This window comes from Taurulus bubalis (genome assembly GCF_910589615.1).
Source record: "Taurulus bubalis genome assembly, chromosome: 6".
Lineage (NCBI taxonomy): Eukaryota > Metazoa > Chordata > Actinopteri > Perciformes > Cottidae > Taurulus > Taurulus bubalis.
Window position 1 is genome coordinate 2,401,443 of NC_136594.1, and position 19,845 is coordinate 2,421,287.

The window sequence follows — 19,845 nt, forward strand, 5'->3', positions numbered from 1 at the left end:
CTGTGTGTGGGCTGTGTGTGTGCTGCAGGGTGCTGTGTGTGTGCTGTGTGTGGGCTGCAGGGTGCTGCAGGGTGCTGTGTGTGTGCTGCAGGGTGCTGCAGGGTGCTGTGTGTGTGCTGCAGGGTGCTGTGTGTGTGCTGTGTGTGGGCTGCAGGGTGCTGCAGGGTGCTGTGTGTGTGCTGCAGGGTGCTGCAGGGTGCTGTGTGTGGGCTGCAGGGTGCTGTGTGTGGGCTGTAGGGTGGTGCAGGGTGCTCTGTGTGGGCTGTAGGGTGCTGTGTGTGGGCTGCAGGGTGCTGTGTGTGTGCTGCAGGGTGCCATGTGTGGGCTGCAGGGTGCTGTGTGTGGGCTGCAGGGTGCTGTGTGTGTGCTGCAGGGTGCTGCAGGGTGCTGTGTGTGTGCTGCAGGGTGCTGTGTGTGTGCTGCAGGGTGCTGTGTGTGTGCTGCAGGGTGCTGCAGGGTGCTCTGTGTGGGCTGTAGGGTGCTGCAGGGTGCTCTGTGTGGGCTGTAGGGTGCTGCAGGGTGCTGTGTGTGTGCTGCAGGGTGCTCTGTGTGGGCTGTAGGGTGCTGCAGGGTGCTGTGTGTGGGCTGCAGGGTGCTGCAGGGTGCTGTGTGTGTGCTGCAGGGTGCTGCAGGGTGCTGTAGGGTGCTGTGTGTGGGCTGCAGGGTGCTGTAGGGTGCTGTGTGTGTGCTGCAGGGTGCTGTGTGTGGGCTGTAGGGTGCTGTGTGTGTGCTGCAGGGTGCTGTGTGTGGGCTGTGTGTGTGCTGCAGGGTGCTGTGTGTGTGCTGTGTGTGGGCTGCAGGGTGCTGCAGGGTGCTGTGTGTGTGCTGCAGGGTGCTGCAGGGTGCTGTGTGTGTGCTGCAGGGTGCTGTGTGTGTGCTGTGTGTGGGCTGCAGGGTGCTGCAGGGTGCTGTGTGTGTGCTGCAGGGTGCTGCAGGGTGCTGTGTGTGGGCTGCAGGGTGCTGTGTGTGGGCTGTAGGGTGGTGCAGGGTGCTCTGTGTGGGCTGTAGGGTGCTGTGTGTGGGCTGCAGGGTGCTGCAGGGTGCTGTGTGTGTGCTGCAGGGTGCTGCAGGGTGCTGTAGGGTGCTGTGTGTGGGCTGCAGGGTGCTGCAGGGTGCTGTGTGTGTGCTGTGTGTGGGCTGCAGGGTGCTGCAGGGTGCTGTGTGTGTGCTGTGTGTGGGCTGCAGGGTGCTGTGTGTGTGCTGTGTGTGGGCTGCAGGGTGCTGCAGGGTGCTGTGTGTGTGCTGCAGGGTGCTGCAGGGTGCTGCAGGGTGCTGTGTGTGTGCTGCAGGGTGCTTCAGGGTCAATAAAGCGGACAAGAGGATGGATAGAATGCATTCTCTCTGGTTTATTCAGGTTCTTTAGGAAGAGTTCTGTTTGAAATTACAAAATGCACTGGTAGAAACAGCAGAGATAGATAGAGAAAGAAACAGAGGGAGAGAAGGAGATGGTCAGAGAAAGAGAGAAAGAGAAAGAGAGAGAGAGGGAGGGAGAAAGAAGGGATTTCATATCCGGAATAAACAGGAATAACATCACCAGATTCAGGTTCAGGCAGCTCTTTACTCTCAAAAGTTGTTTTATTCCTTCTCCCCCTTTTTTAAAATCATTTTTTCTTCTTCTTTTGTAATGTTAGTTAAAGTTATCTATCCTCCCCTGTGAAGTAACTGGCAAATATAACAAACAAACATTCTTTGATTTCATCACCAAAGTCATTTCCATTTTTTTTTGTAAATCTTTTTATTTATCAGGATGATTTTTTTTCTCCATTTTTTTTTTTTGTTTTGTTTTTTTTTGGTCGGGTTTTTTGTATTTTTTTTGTTTTTAAAAATAGAAGAAAAAAGAAACACATTGCTCTTAAAAACATCTATCTATATATATTTTTACATATATATATATACTTTTTTCTTTATATTTATTTAATTTTTTTAATTCCTGAAGTTGACTCGTTACCCCACATAGTGGCATGCACATTGCACATGCAAATCTGTAATTAAATACTTCTCTTTTATCTTAAATTGCCGTGTATGTTTAATTTTTTTTCTTCTCATGCCCCCCCCCCCCCCACTTGCTGAGTGAATCCTGCATTGTTTTCTACGTTGGCACTGGTTTCTACTGGGTCAGGTGTCCGATGGGCTGCATGGTTTGATGGATGGTTGACGGTTGCTCCGGAGAGGTTTCCCGATGCGTCTCAATTCAATGACATTGAACCCTCCGGGTGGTCGACGGCTCAGCAAAGATTTTGTTTCATTTTATCTTCCAAAACGAGCCTTTTTGGAGCGGTTTACTCCTTTAAAACCTTTTGAAAACCCACCTATTTTTAGACCTCTGCTCAAAAATGTCATCCCCAAACTAAAAAAGGTGAATCTCTGCAACCACTAGGGCTGTTTGAATAATGTTGGTGTTATAATAAAAGAGCATAATGTGAGTTGTGTGTTCAGATGTGTAAATACCAGTCTATATGTTACTGGTTATGAGTAAATGAAGAAGTGAATTATACAGTTTTTATAGCAATATCTGCCATAGAGCCATATGGGCTCCACAGTCTTCAACGGCTAAGACAGAAACGTCGCTCATCTTCAACTAAAGTTTACGGGTTTGTAATATAACTCTTTTGACGCCTCAATCTTTACTTCTATCGAATGATAATTTATCAAAAATGTTCATTTGGGCCTTTTTGCAGCCCTCAACCAGTCAACGACAACGTCAACGTCCATGTGTCGTTGCAATGAACTCTAGATGTTTCTTTCCACCCAAAATAATCTTCCAAATCCATCAAAAGGGTTCCTTTCCTGCACCTCGGGGGTTTCGGGAGAGATCGCATGAGGACAGATCTTCTGGAAGCAACTTGTTTGATGGTGATGGAAACAAATGAGACGAGAGAGATGGATGGATGGATGGAGGTAGAGAGAGGGACCTTGGGGGTTGCTACTCAGCACCGAGTCCGGCGAGTATCTGAGGAGAAAGGACTTGATGACGTCATTCCATAAAGAACTTTAATGTGTCAGGTTGGACACAAAAACACGAATCTACGCCAACGTCGCTCCGTTGCTTTGTGGACGCTCTGAAGCCGAGAGTTCGACAATTTCACCGTCGCCATCTTGGATTACGGCCGTCGCCATGTTGTTGTTTTTATACTGAACAGAAGCTACCATGTTTAGAATGATCACCAGAGGAGTCGCCCCCTGGTGGTCAGGAGAGAGAATGCAGCTTTAACACATGAAGCATATACTTCTATACAACCAGAGGAGTCGCCCCCTGGTGGTCAGGAGAGAGAATGCAGCTTTAACACATGAAGCATAGACTTCTATACAACCAGAGGAGTCGCCCCCTGGTGGTCAGGAGAGAGAATGCAGCTTTAACACATGAAGCATATACTTCTATACAACCAGAGGAGTCGCCCCCTGGTGGTCAGGAGAGAGAATGCAGTTTTAACACATGAAGCATAGACTTCTATACAACCAGAGGAGTCGCCCCCTGGTGGTCAGGAGAGTGAATGCAGTGTTAACACATGAAGCCAGTGTTTGGTTTGTCCCTTCTGGGTTACTGTAGAAACGCGGCGTGGTATTTAGGCTCATTTGAAGCTAACGCAAATGCAACAATACTTAGTTTTAGGGTTTTTTACACTAATGCGACATCATAAAGAATCATATATTCAGTATCTGCGCATTGAAAACCCTCTAAATCCTACACACTGCTCGTTTAAGGTGATCATTAATTTAGTTCTCCTACTTTTTAGTGCAGCTTTAAACATGTACACACTCCTTCCTACAGGACACACACTACGTCATTTGAGTGAATGAATGATAGATTCATGTGCAGAAGTCATCAAGGAGTTCACCCTCAGCTACCCGTCGGACTGCATGAAGAACCGAAGACGCTCAGACACAACGCATGAACTCAGCCAACCTACACTGCATTCACACTGATGAGAGACGGCTCAATGCCGCCGCCTGGTGTCCGCGGATGGTATTACACGAAGGGAAAGAGGGAGGAAAAATCAGATGAACACGATGAGTTTTTCCAGAAAGTTTATGGATTATATACACAAGAATTACTGAGCCAAAAATGTACAATACAGAATGGGTGAGAGAAATGACATGAGTATGTCCAGCCACCCTCCCTCCCACACACCCGTTAAGTGGGGAAGATGAGGAGTGGGCGAGGGAGGAGGGAGGATGAAGGTGGCGACGAGGACACTAGGACCTCACGTGCGTGCCGCGATTGTCTCGGAGGGAGAAATCATCGTGTCCTGTACAGTGTAAGGCACTGAGGGTGACCTCCTGTAGCTGATGTTGTCAGGACACGTGCACACACACACACACACACACACACACACACACACACACACACACACACACACACACACACACACAGTGCAGGTTCACTCACTCACATAGCTTCATCAAAGGATCGTTAAATATCTATATCTATATATATATATATATATATATATATATATATATATATATATATACATATATATATATATATTCAGAACATGTGATATTTATTGTATATTTATCTATTTATATACAGATAAATATTAGTTTTGTAGAGGTATAGTGAAATGGAAGCACCTTTCTGTGCATGTAATATTTTATAACTTGTCATTACTTCATAATTTTATTGTTTTACCTAGATTTGATTTGACCAATTTGGATTAAAATATTTCTTTTTATTAATTATACTAAGTAAGTTAATAGTGTTTCACTCATGAAAAGAGTAATTCATAATAATACGTTTCAGTCAAATGCCTATGCACAATCACCTGCACACACACACACACACACACACACACACACACACACACACACACACACACACACACACAGAGTCAATGTCTCCCTGTCGCTGCCCCGGCCTCCTCACAGCGGGACCAAGCATGGGTGACGGTGACAAAAATGGCGTCTGAGGATGAGGATGAAGATGAAGATGAGGATGAAGATGAAGATGAGGATGAGCCCGAACAGTGGTCCAGTGCCATTGTGAAATTGTGTGTTAACATCTCTACGACCTCTGCTGCCCTCCCCCCACATCATTACGATCTCTCTCATTGTCTCTTGAACCCTTCCCTCCCCCCACACACACACACACATACACACACACACACACGCACACACACACACACACACGCATGCACACATCTAGTGCTGTACAAAGGGGAGACCACGGCGTGGCTTCAGCTACATAAGCACAACTTTTGGCAGCACTACTGTACATTAAAACCCACTGTAGTTTGTTTTTTGTTGACATTTTTCTTCTTTAAAGAGAGCCCTTATTCGTGTTTTTTTTTGTCGACGCGTTGCCATCACGACCCACGGACACAATTTCACAGCCGACTGAGTGGATGGGTTTGGTGCGTTGTGTTCGCTTGTCCTTCGTCCCGAAACGAGGAAGAAAAGCAACAGAAAGAAAAAGGGAGGTAAAGACAGATGTGTGACAGAAGCTGGAGGTGAGGACACGGACAGCGGATGTGGGGGAGAAGCGATGACTCAGCAAAAACCTTGTAGCCCCGCCCCCCAAAAACCCCGTTAAGAAAAAACAAACCTAAAACGAAAGATGTTCAGATGTTTTTTTTTCTTCTTTTTTTGTTTTTTCTCCAAAGAATGGGATTTGTTCTCGGGGGGGAGGGGGGGGAAGCACACACACACACACACACGCACACACACACACACGCACACACACACGCACACACACAACATGCTTTCACACAAGGGCAGTGTTGTGTGTCGGCCATTTTGGATCCGCTGTTACAATTCTGGACGAGCGAGTGGTGTCGTGGAGCCAACAAAAAATGTAGGTTTTTTTTCTTCTTCTTCTTCTCCCCGGCCCCGTCTGCGTCGGCAGGCTGCTGATTGGGGGGTTTGATGGAAGGGGGAGGAGTCAGAGTGTGTGATGTAGGGTCAGTGAAAGGAGGGAGGGTCAACATTACGACGTCCGACGCCACGCCAGGTGAAACCGTGCGTACGCTCGACCCGAGGCCGGCGCGGTTGACCCGTCTAACGACCGAGCTCTAACTCTACAGGACCTGAGAAGTAACCGCTTTGCACCTCCGAAAACCCGCTCGCTCAACGCCGCCCGGACCCGGACCCACATTTCTGGGACGGACACAAAATGGAGGGAGGGTGCGTCAAATCTTTAAAAAGTCAAAACAACGAGGCTCTGGTTTCAAACTGCGTGGAGCTCTTTTGATTATTATTATTTTTTTGGCATGTTTGAATTGCGTTCTTTGTTTTCAGCCCGATACCGGATGTGATTTTCGTTTTTTTTCTTCAAAGTCCAGCCTCCTGGTTGAGCTCCTCCCACGTCTCCAAAGCGCGGGGAGCCGGTGGGACTGTTAAGGCGTAGTGTGGTCGATCTCCACTACTGCAGAGGGTGGTGAAGGGGGTTGTGACTCTGGTACAGAAGGCACTGTGGCTCTGCAGGGTTGGTGGGGGGGTTTTGGGGAAGCGACCCCCAACGTGCCGTAGACCTCGCTTGATGGGACGCGTGGGCAGACGGGTTTGCGCCACTCGACTCCCGCCAAACAATCAACAAAGACCCCCACCCTCCTGTTCCCCCCATCTTCACTACGCTACGCTCGACGACGAAGGCCAGGAGGCGTCACTTTTCGGGGTGACACGGAAGAAAAGGTAAACTAAACTACGGGCGTCAATCTTTACAATTTATCACAACATTCCGGCTCGAGGACGCTTATGAGGTCTGCATAGAGGGGGGAGGTGGGGTTCATGAGCATGACCGGCGTGCAAAATAAAATAAATATCTGAAACTCTAATCATACTCTGTCGGTCATCTATAACTACATCTACCGTATTCTATCTAGATCCATAGCGTAGCTTATCGTCTATATTTATCTATACATCTTTATCGTCTTGTCCTATTATAGTTATATGAATGTTGCCCCTCGTGACAATAAGGATGACGGTTTTACAGCCGGAAGGGTTTCTATCCTGCGACGCGACGTCAAAGCAAAAGGAGGGAGGGAGTGAGAGATGGCGGAGGAGAGAGAGGAGAGAAGGTCGTGGGATGCTGACGGGGTTTTGGCAGACGAGGTTTCGGCTTTGCCACAACCTCATATGATTGGATCGGGGGTTTTGTTTGGTGGCTGTTGGTTATCCAGACCTGAGCGAAGGGGTTGGACGGTCAGCATCGGCACAGACCGGCAGACAGAAGGACGGCGGGGGAGACAAACGGACAGATATGGCGTCTCTCGGGCGTCATCCATGTTTCCCCGACTAGGACTGGACTTCATCTTACAAAGATAAAAGAGACGGGTACGAGAGGAGGTCTCACTCCAGGTCTAGAAAAACAGGATGTGGCCCGGAGGCTGTCCTGTAGAGGAGGGTAGGGAGGGGGGATAATGTGCGCTGACAACTGCCCCCTGGTGGTAAAAAAGAAAAGAGAACACAACACCACCTAATACTGACACCAACACTGCACCGCCGCTGTGCTGTCGCTCTACGGAGCTCCAGAGCCAGACGGAGGCGGAAAAGATTGAGATCCGTAGTGTTGTGGTTAACGTTGTTTTTTGGCTGCAAGTTGAAGAACCCAACCTCGGTAGAACTTCAGTAAAACTCGTCTCGCCTGGGAACCCCTGCAGTGTAAAATGCAGACGAACTCTCACCCCTCCCTCTGAACGCGAATTCTTGATCTTTGGGTTTCAGGTACGGCGAGCGCCTCCGGACCGCTGACCCCCCGCGAGAGAGCGCGTCTTAAGAGTTGCGTTACAACACGCAAACGCTGCTGAGCGAGGGGTTCCTGAAGGCATCATCAGGGGCCGCTGAGCGCGTCTGGGAAGGAGGGGTTGGGTGCGTGGGGGTAAAAAACATAACGGATGTAAATAAGATGGACATAGCATACTTAAACTCCAAACAGCATGACAACAAATCTACAGCAACAGTTCCATCAATCAGCATCATCAACATCATCATCATCATTGTCATCGTCATTTTTGCATTCGACATCGATATCGCATCATCGTTCACAACAACAACAACTCAAGGTGGTCGCAGAAGTCCGCTTCCCTGCCGCTCGCCCTCCCGCTCGTCTCTCAGGCGCGACGGGAAAACTTTGGCGTGGCAACCGCAGCGTTTCCCCCGCCGTCTTTAACAGGTGGCGAGCTTTTTCGGTCGGACGGAGGAAAAAAAAAAAACCCGGCCCGAACGTCGAAGCCCCGCTTTTTTTTTTTCCGGAGGGTTTAAAAAAACAAACAAAAAAAAACGGAAATTACGTTTTGAGACTTGAGAGCGAGAGAGAGAGTCTGAAAGAAGAGGACTTCTTTTGTAAACCGAAATGCAAAGTTTCCTATAAAGCCCCAGGCCCCGCCCACACCGGTGAGGTCTCCTCTCTAGTATGTATTTAATCGATCATGCAGGCTTCCATCAAATTTAGGACTCCGAAAAAGATCAAAAAGGAGGCTGAGCGAATGCAACAGAAGAACCAAGCTCCAATGTCCAAAGAAGAACAAGAAGGAGAAGTAATCGATAGCGATCGAAGAAATTCTGAAGAAAAGTAGTCTTTTTTCCCCGTCCCTCCTTTTCCTCTCCTCCGCCCCACTCAACCGTGTGATGTCATTTCCTGTCGGGTCCTCCCTCGGCCTGGCGCCGGGTCACGTAACCGGAGGAGGAGAGAGGGTGTCCGACTCCCTTCTCGAGTTACCTGAGGCCCACCCTCCCAGCGATAGCGCACTCGAACAGGAAGTGAGCCCACACATGCCCCGCCCCCTCCCACCTGCACCACCACCACCACCACCGGTGGACAGGAAGTGATGCCACACCAGTTCCAGTCAGCATTAAGTGAGTCTTTAACAGTAAACAGAGATGATAAAACTCATCGAATATCAGCCAGCGCTGTGATTGGCTGGTTTTTGCAGTATAGGCGGAGCTTCCTGGTTCTGTCCCTTAGAAAGGAAAAAGGTTAAAGATTAAGTGGTTGTTCTCCCTTTTTTTTCTTTTCACTGTTTGTCATGTAAAGTTTCATTGTGTTCTTCATTGTTCAAGTTTGATTTTTCTGGAGGCATAGCTTGGCATGTAAGGGTTAGGGGGTCCTGGCTTTGTGTTAAATAATTTCTCTTAAAACAAAACTGTCCGAGGAGCAGAGTCGAAAGCGGCGGAATGGCCGTCCCGACTCGTATTTTTTCAGGCGTTGGCGTCGGCAGACCGGCCAGGCGACAGATCCGCGCACGTCCGACGAAACCAACCAATTGCGCGACAGTCTGGGGAGAAGCGCTCTTTTGGGTCTAGTGGGCCGTTTTACATGCTCCTCCCTCCCTCGCTTTGTTTTTTTTCGTAATTTTTTTTCACACCTCCTGCAGCCTGGCCTTGCTGGTCAGGCATAGGATTCTGGGAAGTGTAGTTCTGAGAGAGGTAAACTGGGCCCCGGGGCCTCGCCATAGTCTCTTTTTTTGCCTCATTCTTATCCACGTGCTGCTCTGTCACCGATTTGAGTCTGACACAAAATCTGTAAAAGGCTAATCGCAGCACCTCCTCCCCCTCTCCCTCTCTGCTCGTTTGCCTCTCATTTAGAGTCCGAGTGTGGAGGGTTCGGAGGGCCCTTCTCACCGCCTCTGCTTTATCAAAAGTCTACGTATCCAAGGCCCGAGCACCTGAAGGCTGCTATTCTTCTCCTCCTGCCCTCATCCCTCGCTCCCCTGCGGTTTGCTAGCACCAGTCATCCTCGTCCGTCTCACTAAAAGGTTCATGCAGGCCCTTGCGGGGCCCTCGGTCGTGGGGGGGCCGGCGGTGCGGGTGCGGGGGCGGCGGCGCTCCGGGCGGCCCCCCGCGCCGATGCGGGGAAGGGGAGGATGAGCGGTAGCCGTTGGGCACCCTGCGTGGATGCGGGTGAGGGGCCGGAGGCGGGGGCCCGTGGCGGGCAGTCCTAGGTGAGCGCGGGAGCGGGTGAGGGTTGCCCCCGTGCGGGTGCGGGTTCCCGTGGGAGAGGCTCTGCTCGTAGGCGGGGGGCTCGTGGTGCCGCTCGTACTCGTAGTCGCGCTCGTAGAAGGGCCCGTCCCCCTCCGGGCCGTCCCCGGGCGGGGGCCCGCTCCAGCGGCCCCGGTGAGGGGACCTGGGCGAGGAGGAGTTGTGGAGGGGCGAGCGCGGGGACTGGTGCCGGGGCGAGCGCGGCGAGCCGTGCCGGGAAGAGGGGCCCGTCCCCGGGTGGGGAGAGGCCTGGCGCGACGGGGCCCGCTGGTGGAAGCCTCGCTCGTGGTCCGGCGGGGAGAACTGCCGGGGGGACGGCGAGCGCAGCCGGCCGGGCCCCGGGGGGCCGTAGCTGGGCTTGCGGACGGCGGGGGAGTAGGTGACATGCGGGCGGGGGACCGCGGGGGTCTGGGGCAGCTGCCGGCGGCCTCTCCGCGGAGTGCTGGTCCCCGACGTGGAGGGGACCGGGCTGCCGCTCACCGAACTACTGCCCTACAGCAAAATGTAAACAAGGAAAATCAAAACGCACCACGACAACAACAACAAGACCAGAATAAAGTGGAGAGGGAGAGAGAGAGAGAGTGACATATAGATAGATAGATATGTAGATAGAGAGATAGATAGATAGATAGATAAATAGATAGATAGATATGTAGATAGATAGATATACAGATAGATAGATAGATAGATAGATAGATAGATATACAGATAGATAGATAGATAGATAGATAGATAGATAGATAGATAGATAGATAGATAGATATACAGATATACAGACAGATAGATAGATAGATAGATAGATAGATAGATAGATAGATAAATAGATATACAGATAGATAGATAGATAGATAGATAGATAGATAGATAGATAGATAGATAAATAGATATACAGATAGATAGATAGATAGATAGATAGATAGATAGATAGATAGATAGATAGATAGATAGATAGATAGATAAGAGATAAACACCATTGAAAATCATCCAAAAACATAGTGATGAGGCAACAAATTGACACCAAGAAGCCACACGTCACATTGAAGAAAAATGGACAGAGAGAGAGAAACAGTGATAAAGAACACAAAAAAGAGATTGATATCCATGAGTAGGTATAAGACCTAGTGTAAGAACTCTTAAAGAACAGCTGTTGTGGTTAAGGATCACACATAAATACTGAATGAAGCCTGGCCTGAGAGTGTGATGTGACTGGTGTGATGTCAGAACCTCAAAGCTATCTCTCAAAGCTCGGTATGAGGTCATCTACGTATACATGATGTACTATATAGTCCATATAAGTCTTCTGTGGACATGAGGACAGAACAGGAAAGAAGGTATCGGACCGAGAGGCCGTCCCTATCGGCTCGGCCTTGATCTCAGTGTCTTTGGAGCCCACCTGTCTGTGTCCCCGTCCATCGGGCCCCTCGCTGGGCGAGCGGGACCAGTGGCGGTCGTGAGGCGGCCTGTGGGGGTAGTCGTGCCTGTCGGGCCCGTAGCGCTCCTTGTCCATGGAGCTGTGGTGGTGGTGGTGGTGATGGTGGTGGTGGCGGCGGTCCTTGGTCCGGCCGCGGTCCCGCTCGCGCTCCTTGGGTGGGAGGTCGCCCGACTGCGTGGTAGTGCTGAGATCTGTGCCCAGACCTAGCGAGGAGATGTCTCAGTTTACATTCGGACACACGAGGGCCACGCGGCATTGTGATCGTGGGGTTGAGCCCCATTTGATTACACCCTTCAAGTTGCTGTGGTCGTTATGGATTTTGAAAAAGCGAGTCAAAGGTGAACAAACTCGTCATCTGACAGCCGGTAACCCTGAAGATTCACTTTTCACCAGTCGTTCCATTGAAATAACCCGAAATTGGGCTCTTTGAATTCACGGCTTTCCAGTAATACCCGATTTATGCATTTTCAACACTTTATGGGACTCTGCAGTATGCAGAAATATGCCAATACACCATTTTTTGTAGGCAAAAATAACACATGTAGCCCTTTAAACCCTAACCCCAACCCTTTGAGTTGTGTTTAGAGGTTGTACATGGGGATTATATATTATTGTAGCCCTGATTTTTATTTTGAACTTGATACCTAACATGTTTTTTTCTTGATTTGTACCTTGTGACCTGATATATCAGGGGACCCAAGGGTTCAAAGACCACATGCAAAAAACAATTTAGTTTTTTGCCTCAAAACTGCATCTGCAGGTGAGAGGTCAAGGGACCCCTCTTGAAACTGGCCATGCTAGATTTAGGTGTGTGCGGGGACGACACAGAAACTGTTTGTCTTCAACAACAATGCTAGTTAGCGTAGCTGCTGCAGTAGCGTCACGTATATACAGTAACAAGCTTTCACTCTCCCCCCGACTGGCTTCTGCAAGAGTTTGATTGACAGATGGTTTCTCCAATCACGGCTTCTCAGACTGTTCTGTTTGACAAACCATGTGGCGGGTCATGCTATTTATCCCGATAAGTTAGCACAATATGCTAGCTTGGTGCCAATGGATTAGTGGTCTAGTTTTACGTAATACAAATATATCTTCAGTCTGGGTGAAATGCGTTTGAAGGAGTTTATGTGCAGTCAAAGTGAGAGGAAAGAAAACCAGTTCCAAACACCATGACCACTGCTGAGGAGAGTCCTCTGCATCCGATTAGAGAGCTCTCCAGTTATGAAGAGGATTCAGAGTTTAAACTGTGCCGGCCATGTTGCATTAACTTCACAGGCTGAAAGCGAGCATTAGCATTAGCATTAGAATTAGTGATGAAGTGGGCAATGTTCGTTTAAAGGACTTCTTTGTGCCGAGACTCGACACAGAAGGACAACTATTTCTCATTAGTCACATGTTCATAGAAGAATGTTAGAACTCACATTTCCTGAAACCAGCTCTTTGGCTTGCACACACATATAGTATTTTAGTATAAAAACAACCTCGACAGCAACAATTGTGTAACCAATGAACGGAGGTTACAATATTTGCATTGATGAGGAGTGACGTAGAGACGGCGTATACGTCTCTGGTGTCGACCTGTCAATGACCTTGTAGCCCCGCCCCTAAAGCGTCCCCTGCATTATGGTCTGTTTGACTCTAAATGACCATAATTTACTAAATGAACATCATGCTGTATTGAAGAAGACTTGAAACTAGAGATTGAGACATAAACTCATGTTTACAATGTTTACTGAGGGAATCATTTATATAGATTTCTATACAACCAGAGGAGTCGCCCCCTGGTGGTCAGGAGAGAAAATGCAGCTTTAACACATGAAGCATATACTTCTATACAACCAGAGGAGTCGCCCCCTGGTGGTCAGGAGAGAAAATGCAGCTTTAACACATGAAGCATATACTTCTATACAACCAGAGGAGTCGCCCCCTGGTGGTCAGGAGAGAGAATGCAGCTTTAACACATGAAGCATAGACTTCTATACAACCAGAGGAGTCGCCCCCTGGTGGTCAGGAGAGAGAATGCAGCTTTAACACATGAAGCATAGACTTCTATACAACCAGAGGAGTCACCCCCTGGTGGTCAGGAGAGATAATGCAGCTTTAACACATGAAGTATATACTTCTATACAACCAGAGGAGTCGCCCCCTGGTGGTAAGGAGAGAAAGTGCAGCTTTAAGACACTTCAGCATGATCTGGAGGTGGACACCTGGTTTGTGATTCCACTCTTATTTTTTAAGTGACCTTGTCATGAATTAAAAGTGTGAAATACGTGCAAACATCAACCTACAACGATGTTCGCTCTGAGCGACTCACCCGTGTCGGCGTCGGTGTATCTGGTGAGGGAGCGCTGCGACGCCCGGTGACTCCGGTCCCGGTGTCTGCGCCCTCCCCCGTGTCTCCCCTCCTCGGACACCACCCTCTCCAGGGAGTAGTCGTCCAGCCGCACGCCGCGGCCCGTGCGCCCGTGGACCAGGCTGGAGGTGGAGCGACGCATCGGACTGGTGTCGGTGATGGTCTGTGAGGAGGCGACGGGAGGGAGAAGGAGAGGCGATGGGGAGAGGAGGTGATGAGGAGAGAAAAAGAAAGAAAGAAAGAAGTGAGATTTAATGCATTCTGACTGTATTCTGTGTCAACGCTCGCTGCATGTGGGTTAATGTGCATTCCTGTGTGTATATGTGCATATTGAAGGGCTTTGGGTCAAACAGCAGAACCAAATAACTCTTGATTGCATTTTGTTTTGTAATACAAAATTAAACTTCTGATCTGAAGCCCTATTTGACCCATCTTAAGATCATATATCAGCTTATGGCATTTTGCATTCAAGTAGCTTGACCCATACTACCTGAAATCCCTGACTGCTAAACCTTTGACAAGCACATATAATAACATGCTTCTTCACCAACATGGGGATGGAACAGACGAGATAAACAGGGAACTGACAGGAAGAGCAGAAAGGAGCTCGAGAGACAGAGAGCAAGCATGAGGGAGGGCCGTAGAAACCATGCCTCACATGCACCCACTGGACTTCTCCGAGTGGCGGCCATTTTTCATTTAGATCACGGTCGGGTTTGGAAAGCTCCAATTTACAGTTGGTATACGTCATCAGACCTGCAGAAGAACATCAGGTGCTTGATGCCGGTTGGAAAAGAGACGACAAAAAGTAAGACTCAATTAAATCGTTTAAATTGTTTATTATTACTGGTGATTATTGATTATTACTGGTTTTAACACATAAAGTGACATGAATTTAGACAGCAAGATAAGCACACTGCTGCATTACCAACGCTAGAGAAGCGTGGCAGTTTAGATGGAAACTTTAACTTAATGTTAACTGATGCACAAACATAATCCACTTCCTAATGGAATTTATTTAGATATCTGTCGTTATTTCATCTCTTCTTCTGCTCATCACAAACATATTCAAAGAATATTAAACGTATATCTTTGTCTGCTTGTCTTTTCATGAAAGGTACTGTTTCCCGACAACATGTCCGACAGTGTGACATGAATGCAATATGGCAGCCACGAGGAGAAGATAAACATTCCATAACCTTGGAGTCCGGTCGAAAGGCTCTGCAAGAACCCAACAGAACAATCAAACGGGATCGACAGTTTTTGAAGTTAGAATAATAAATTGATTTATTCGTCTCGGTGGCGTCAGTGAAGGGACGAATTCACTGTTGGCCTTAGAAGAAGTGTGCTGTATATTATATCATATATTATATGTAGATCTATACATGAATCCAGGGAAAACAAAGAGTTTTTGTTACGTAATAAATTCGGTAGATTTTTTCTATTACTGTAAAAGAATAATAGTTCTGCTGATTTTATAAAGATAAGTCATTTTTTTTATACCATAGACAGAAACATTACTTTGCTGTATAATTAACATGACGATAAAGAACAAAATGGCCGCTGTGTTTGCGTGTGTTTCACCGTAATAACTACAGTAGAAAGGTTCTGCTTTTACGGTACAATTATATTAGTATTGCTGATTTCTTGGTTATGGTTGGAGTTTGATTCCATATTATACCATTTCAATAAAGTCAAGTTTTAAAAAATGCTGCTTTGCAACATAATTATCAGGAAAATAACGTATAAATTTTCTAAGAGAGTTTTACGGTGTAATAACGTTAGTGGGATAGAGTCACTGCTCTGCGTTGGTCCCGCAGAAGAAAAGGACCTAAACATCAACTAACTGTGGCATTATTGTAAAAGATATAATGTTAGACGCTCTAACTGGGGCCACAAAGTAAATATATAATCAAAAAACACCTTTCGAAATGGCTCTTTGAACCCGCCTAGTACTGTGTGTGTGTGTGTGTGTGTGTGTGTGTGTGTGTGTGTGTGTGTGTGTGTGTGTGTGTGTGTATAAATCTAATCAAGTATTATGAAAGTATTATGGATGTTTCCCCTGTTTGTGCCTGTTTCTTTGCATCATGACACCTCTAAAAACGTGTCAGGTAAACAGTAAACAGCACGTCATATAAAAAGTTAACGTCTACATCCAGATTTTTCTTGCTGGGTTCATCGCCAGGCTCTTCTGACCAGGACACGCCCCCCGGCTGAACTCTGACCTCACGTCGACGTGATGAGAAAAGCGCATGTCAGTCTGCAAAGACTCAGACGAACGCAAGAGGATTCCCCGTCCCGAGAGGAGCAGACCTCCCGGCGGCCCGACACAAGCCATGCACGCCCTCTGGTGGTCACGGGGGTCACACACACTCCAAGGACCAACACACACACTTCAAAAAGGACGTGTCACCTTTTTCTATTTAAAAAAAGACTTATTTCTCTCGCAATATTAGATGTTCACTGCTCAATTACCGCAAAAATAATTCACCATAACGCAAGTAATGAACAGAAGTTACCATATTTTGAATGCGTAGGGACGCTGTATACAACCTGTCAATCACCTTGTAGCCCCGCCCTAAAGCGTCCCCTGCTTTATGGTCTGTTTGACTCTAAATGACCATAATTTACTAAATGAACATCATGCTGTATTGAAGAAGACTTGAAACTAGAGATTGAGACATAAACTCATGTTTACAATGTTTACTGAGGGAATACATCAAGAGAAGTAGAGTCATTTATATAGACTTCTATACAACCAGAGGAGTCGCCCCCTGGTGGTCAGGAGAGAGAATGCAGCTTTAACACATGAAGCAGATACTTCTATACAACCAGAGGAGTCGCCCCCTGGTGGTCAAGAGAGAATGCAGCTTTAACACATGAAGCATATACTTCTATACAACCTAAGGAGTCGCCCCCCTGGTGGTCAGTAGAGAGAATGCAGCTTTAACACATGAAGCATATACTTCTATACAACCTAAGGAGTCGCCCTCTGGTGGTCAGGAGAGAGAATGTAGGTTTTAATGCACTTCTGCATCGGCCTCCGCCTGGTCTGAAACCAAACAAACGTTTGTTGGATGAATTCATTTTTACATTACACCCCGAGTTTAACTTAAAAACAATGATGTCATCCAACTAATGAAGTTTTTTAGCCTTTGGCTTACGCAACCCTTTCCCTCATTGGCACGCGGCTTCCTCTCCATCACATCCCCGGCGAAACTCCGCTCTGCGACGTCATGCATGACCAATCACATGCCCGTACAGGCCAACAGTCGCAGATATCAGGCCAGTCCATGCTTTTTTTTTGTCGTACGCTGTTGACCTAGTCTGCAGCAATGGCAACAGACTACAACGTACAGGTAACACACACACACACGCGCTGCTGCATACAAGCAAAAAACTCCAGCGGGGGGAAACCCGTCACAGAAAACAAACAATGGAGAGCAGAGCGAGCTCAACAACAGCAGAGGGAGGGAGGGAGGGACACGGGAACAGCTCGGAGAAAAGATGACTGGATGGATAGAAAGAAGAAGAGAGAGGCGATCAAAGTCGATCTGAATCGTGACAATTAGGCCACGGTGGATTTAAAAAAAGATTGGAGCACCAGGTGGGTTGGGGCTCACCGCGTCAACACAACTTTAGGTATGAAATATATTTAACATAATAGTATAATAATAATACATATACATATATTTGAGAACTATTGTGGGAACATACAGGGCCCTGGACACATAAGACTCTTAGAACATAGGGCCCTGGGAACATAGGACTCTGGGAACATAGGACATTAAGAACATAGGACCCTGGTAACATAGTACTCTGGTAACATTGTGCCCTGGGAACATAGGACCCATAGAACATAGGGCCTTGGGAACATAGGACCCTGGGAACATAGGGCCCTGGAAATATAGGAAATCTAAGAACCTGGGAACATAAGGCCTTTATAACATAGGGCCCTGGGAACATAATAATCTGGGTTATTGGACCCAGGTTTGATTACCCTGGGAACATAGGACTCTGGATACATTACGCCCTCTAAATATAGGATATATAAGACCCTGAGAACATAGGGCCCTTATGACACAGGACACTGGGAACATAGGACCCTTATAACACAGGGCACTGGGAACATAGGACCCGTATAACACAGGGCACTGGGAACATAGGGCCCTTATAACACAGGGCACTGGGAACATAGGACCCGTATAACACAGGGCACTGGGAACATAGGGCCCTTATAACACAGGGCACTGGGAACATAGGACCCGTATAACATAGGGCACTGGGAACATAGGACCCTTATAACACAGGGCATTGGGAACATAGGACCCGTATAACACAGGGCACTGGGAACATAGGACCCTTATAACATAGGGCACTGGGAACATATGACCCTTATAACATAGGGCACTGGGAACATAGGACCCTTATAACACAGGACATTGGGAACATAGGGCCCTTATAACACAGGGCACTGGGAACATAGGGCACTGGGAACATAGGGCCCTTATAACACAGGGCACTGGGAACATAGGGCACTGGGAACACAGGACCCTTATAACACAGGGCATTGGGAACATAGGACCCTTATAACACAGGGCACTGGGAACATAGGACCCTTATAACACAGGGCACTGGGAACATAGGACCCTTATAACACAGGGCACTGGGAACACAGGACCCTTATAACACAGGGCACTGGGAACATAGGGCACTGGGAACACAGGACCCTTATAACACAGGGCACTGGGAACATAGGGCACTGGGAACACAGGACCCTTATAACACAGGGCACTGGGAACATAGGGCACTGGGAACACAGGACCCTTATAACACAGGGCACTGGGAACATAGGGCACTGGGAACATATGATCAGTCCAACTATCACCACCTCAACCCACCCACATGGCATCTCCTGTTACAGGAAAACAACCAGCAAACTACAATTTTGTTGCAGATCCAGTTTGAAAAATGATTGACAGAGAAGCAGAAGAATCAAGAGAGAGAGAGAGAGAGAGAGAGAGAGAGAGAGAGAGAGAGAGAGAGAGAGAGAGAGAGAGAGCTAGAGTGTACATACACTGAGGTTATTTCCACGAGGCCTGTGTCTCCTCCGCTGCAGAGCAGGCAAACACAGAGATGATACGTAGAGCAGAGTAGCACACACACACACACACACACACACACACACACACACACACACACACACACACACACACACACACACACACAGAGCATAGGCCCGACATAGCATTGCCGCCAGGCGAGAATAGAGGGCAGAGAGATAGAAATGAATAAATGCAAAGAAGGGATGAAAAACAGTGATGGGGAGGTGACATTTTAGGAGGGAAGAGAAGAACAGTAGTGGGGGGATGTAAAAAGGAGAAAAGAGGAGATGATGGGAAGGATGATAAAGACAATAAGGAAGTAGAAAATTTCAAAAATAAGTGATGATGATGATGATGAGGGGAGAAAGACAGAGAACCCAGTTAATTTAAGAAAAGGCCAGCGCACATACATAAGAGCGAGGTATGGTGCCAGTGAGCGAGAAAGGACAGAGGACATATATATATATATGTATATATATAATATAAGATGCATGTCCATCTACACACACACACATACACACGCACACACACGCACACACACACACACACACGCACACACTTACCGAAACAGCATGAGCTCTCTGTAAGGCAGAGCAGTGTTAGAAGGCAGTGAGTAACACATATACTGTATATGCAACACACACTCACACACAGACACACACATACATACACACACACACACACACACACACACACACACACACACACACACACACACACACACACACACACACACACACAGGACATTTTCTACAGCCCCACAGCATCTACCTGCATTCATGTTATCGTATGACATGAACACATGAAGTCTGATCTCTTCCAGGACTTCTACCTGGATCAGCTTGTGTTCATTTAATTGACTCATGGATTGAAATTAAACTCTTTAATACAAATTTAAAAAAGAAGTACACAACATGTGCATTCAAAGCTAAATTGCAGTCTGTGAGTATTTGTAGAGGGAACCACATGTTGTTGTTGTTGTTGTTGTTGCTGCTGCTGTGAATTGGATTTAAAATGAAACAATGAGTGTAAAGTTCTAC

General features: G+C 47.5%; 1 protein-coding gene across 1 annotated transcript in view; it reads right to left on the reverse strand.

Moving 5' to 3' along the window:
• Positions 1-9,657: 9,657 nt before the first annotated feature.
• The window catches only part of cacna1ab (calcium channel, voltage-dependent, P/Q type, alpha 1A subunit, b), a gene marked incomplete at both ends in the record, with an annotated part of 167,044 nt that continues 156,856 nt past the window's right edge, over positions 9,658-19,845 (reverse strand). The window contains 5 exons of the mRNA XM_079220283.1: positions 9,658-10,407; positions 11,309-11,550; positions 13,662-13,863; positions 18,778-18,813; positions 19,369-19,386. Of these exons, the coding sequence (XP_079076409.1) occupies positions 9,658-10,407; positions 11,309-11,550; positions 13,662-13,863; positions 18,778-18,813; positions 19,369-19,386 (1,248 nt within the window). The remainder of the gene's footprint in view (positions 10,408-11,308; positions 11,551-13,661; positions 13,864-18,777; positions 18,814-19,368; positions 19,387-19,845) is intronic.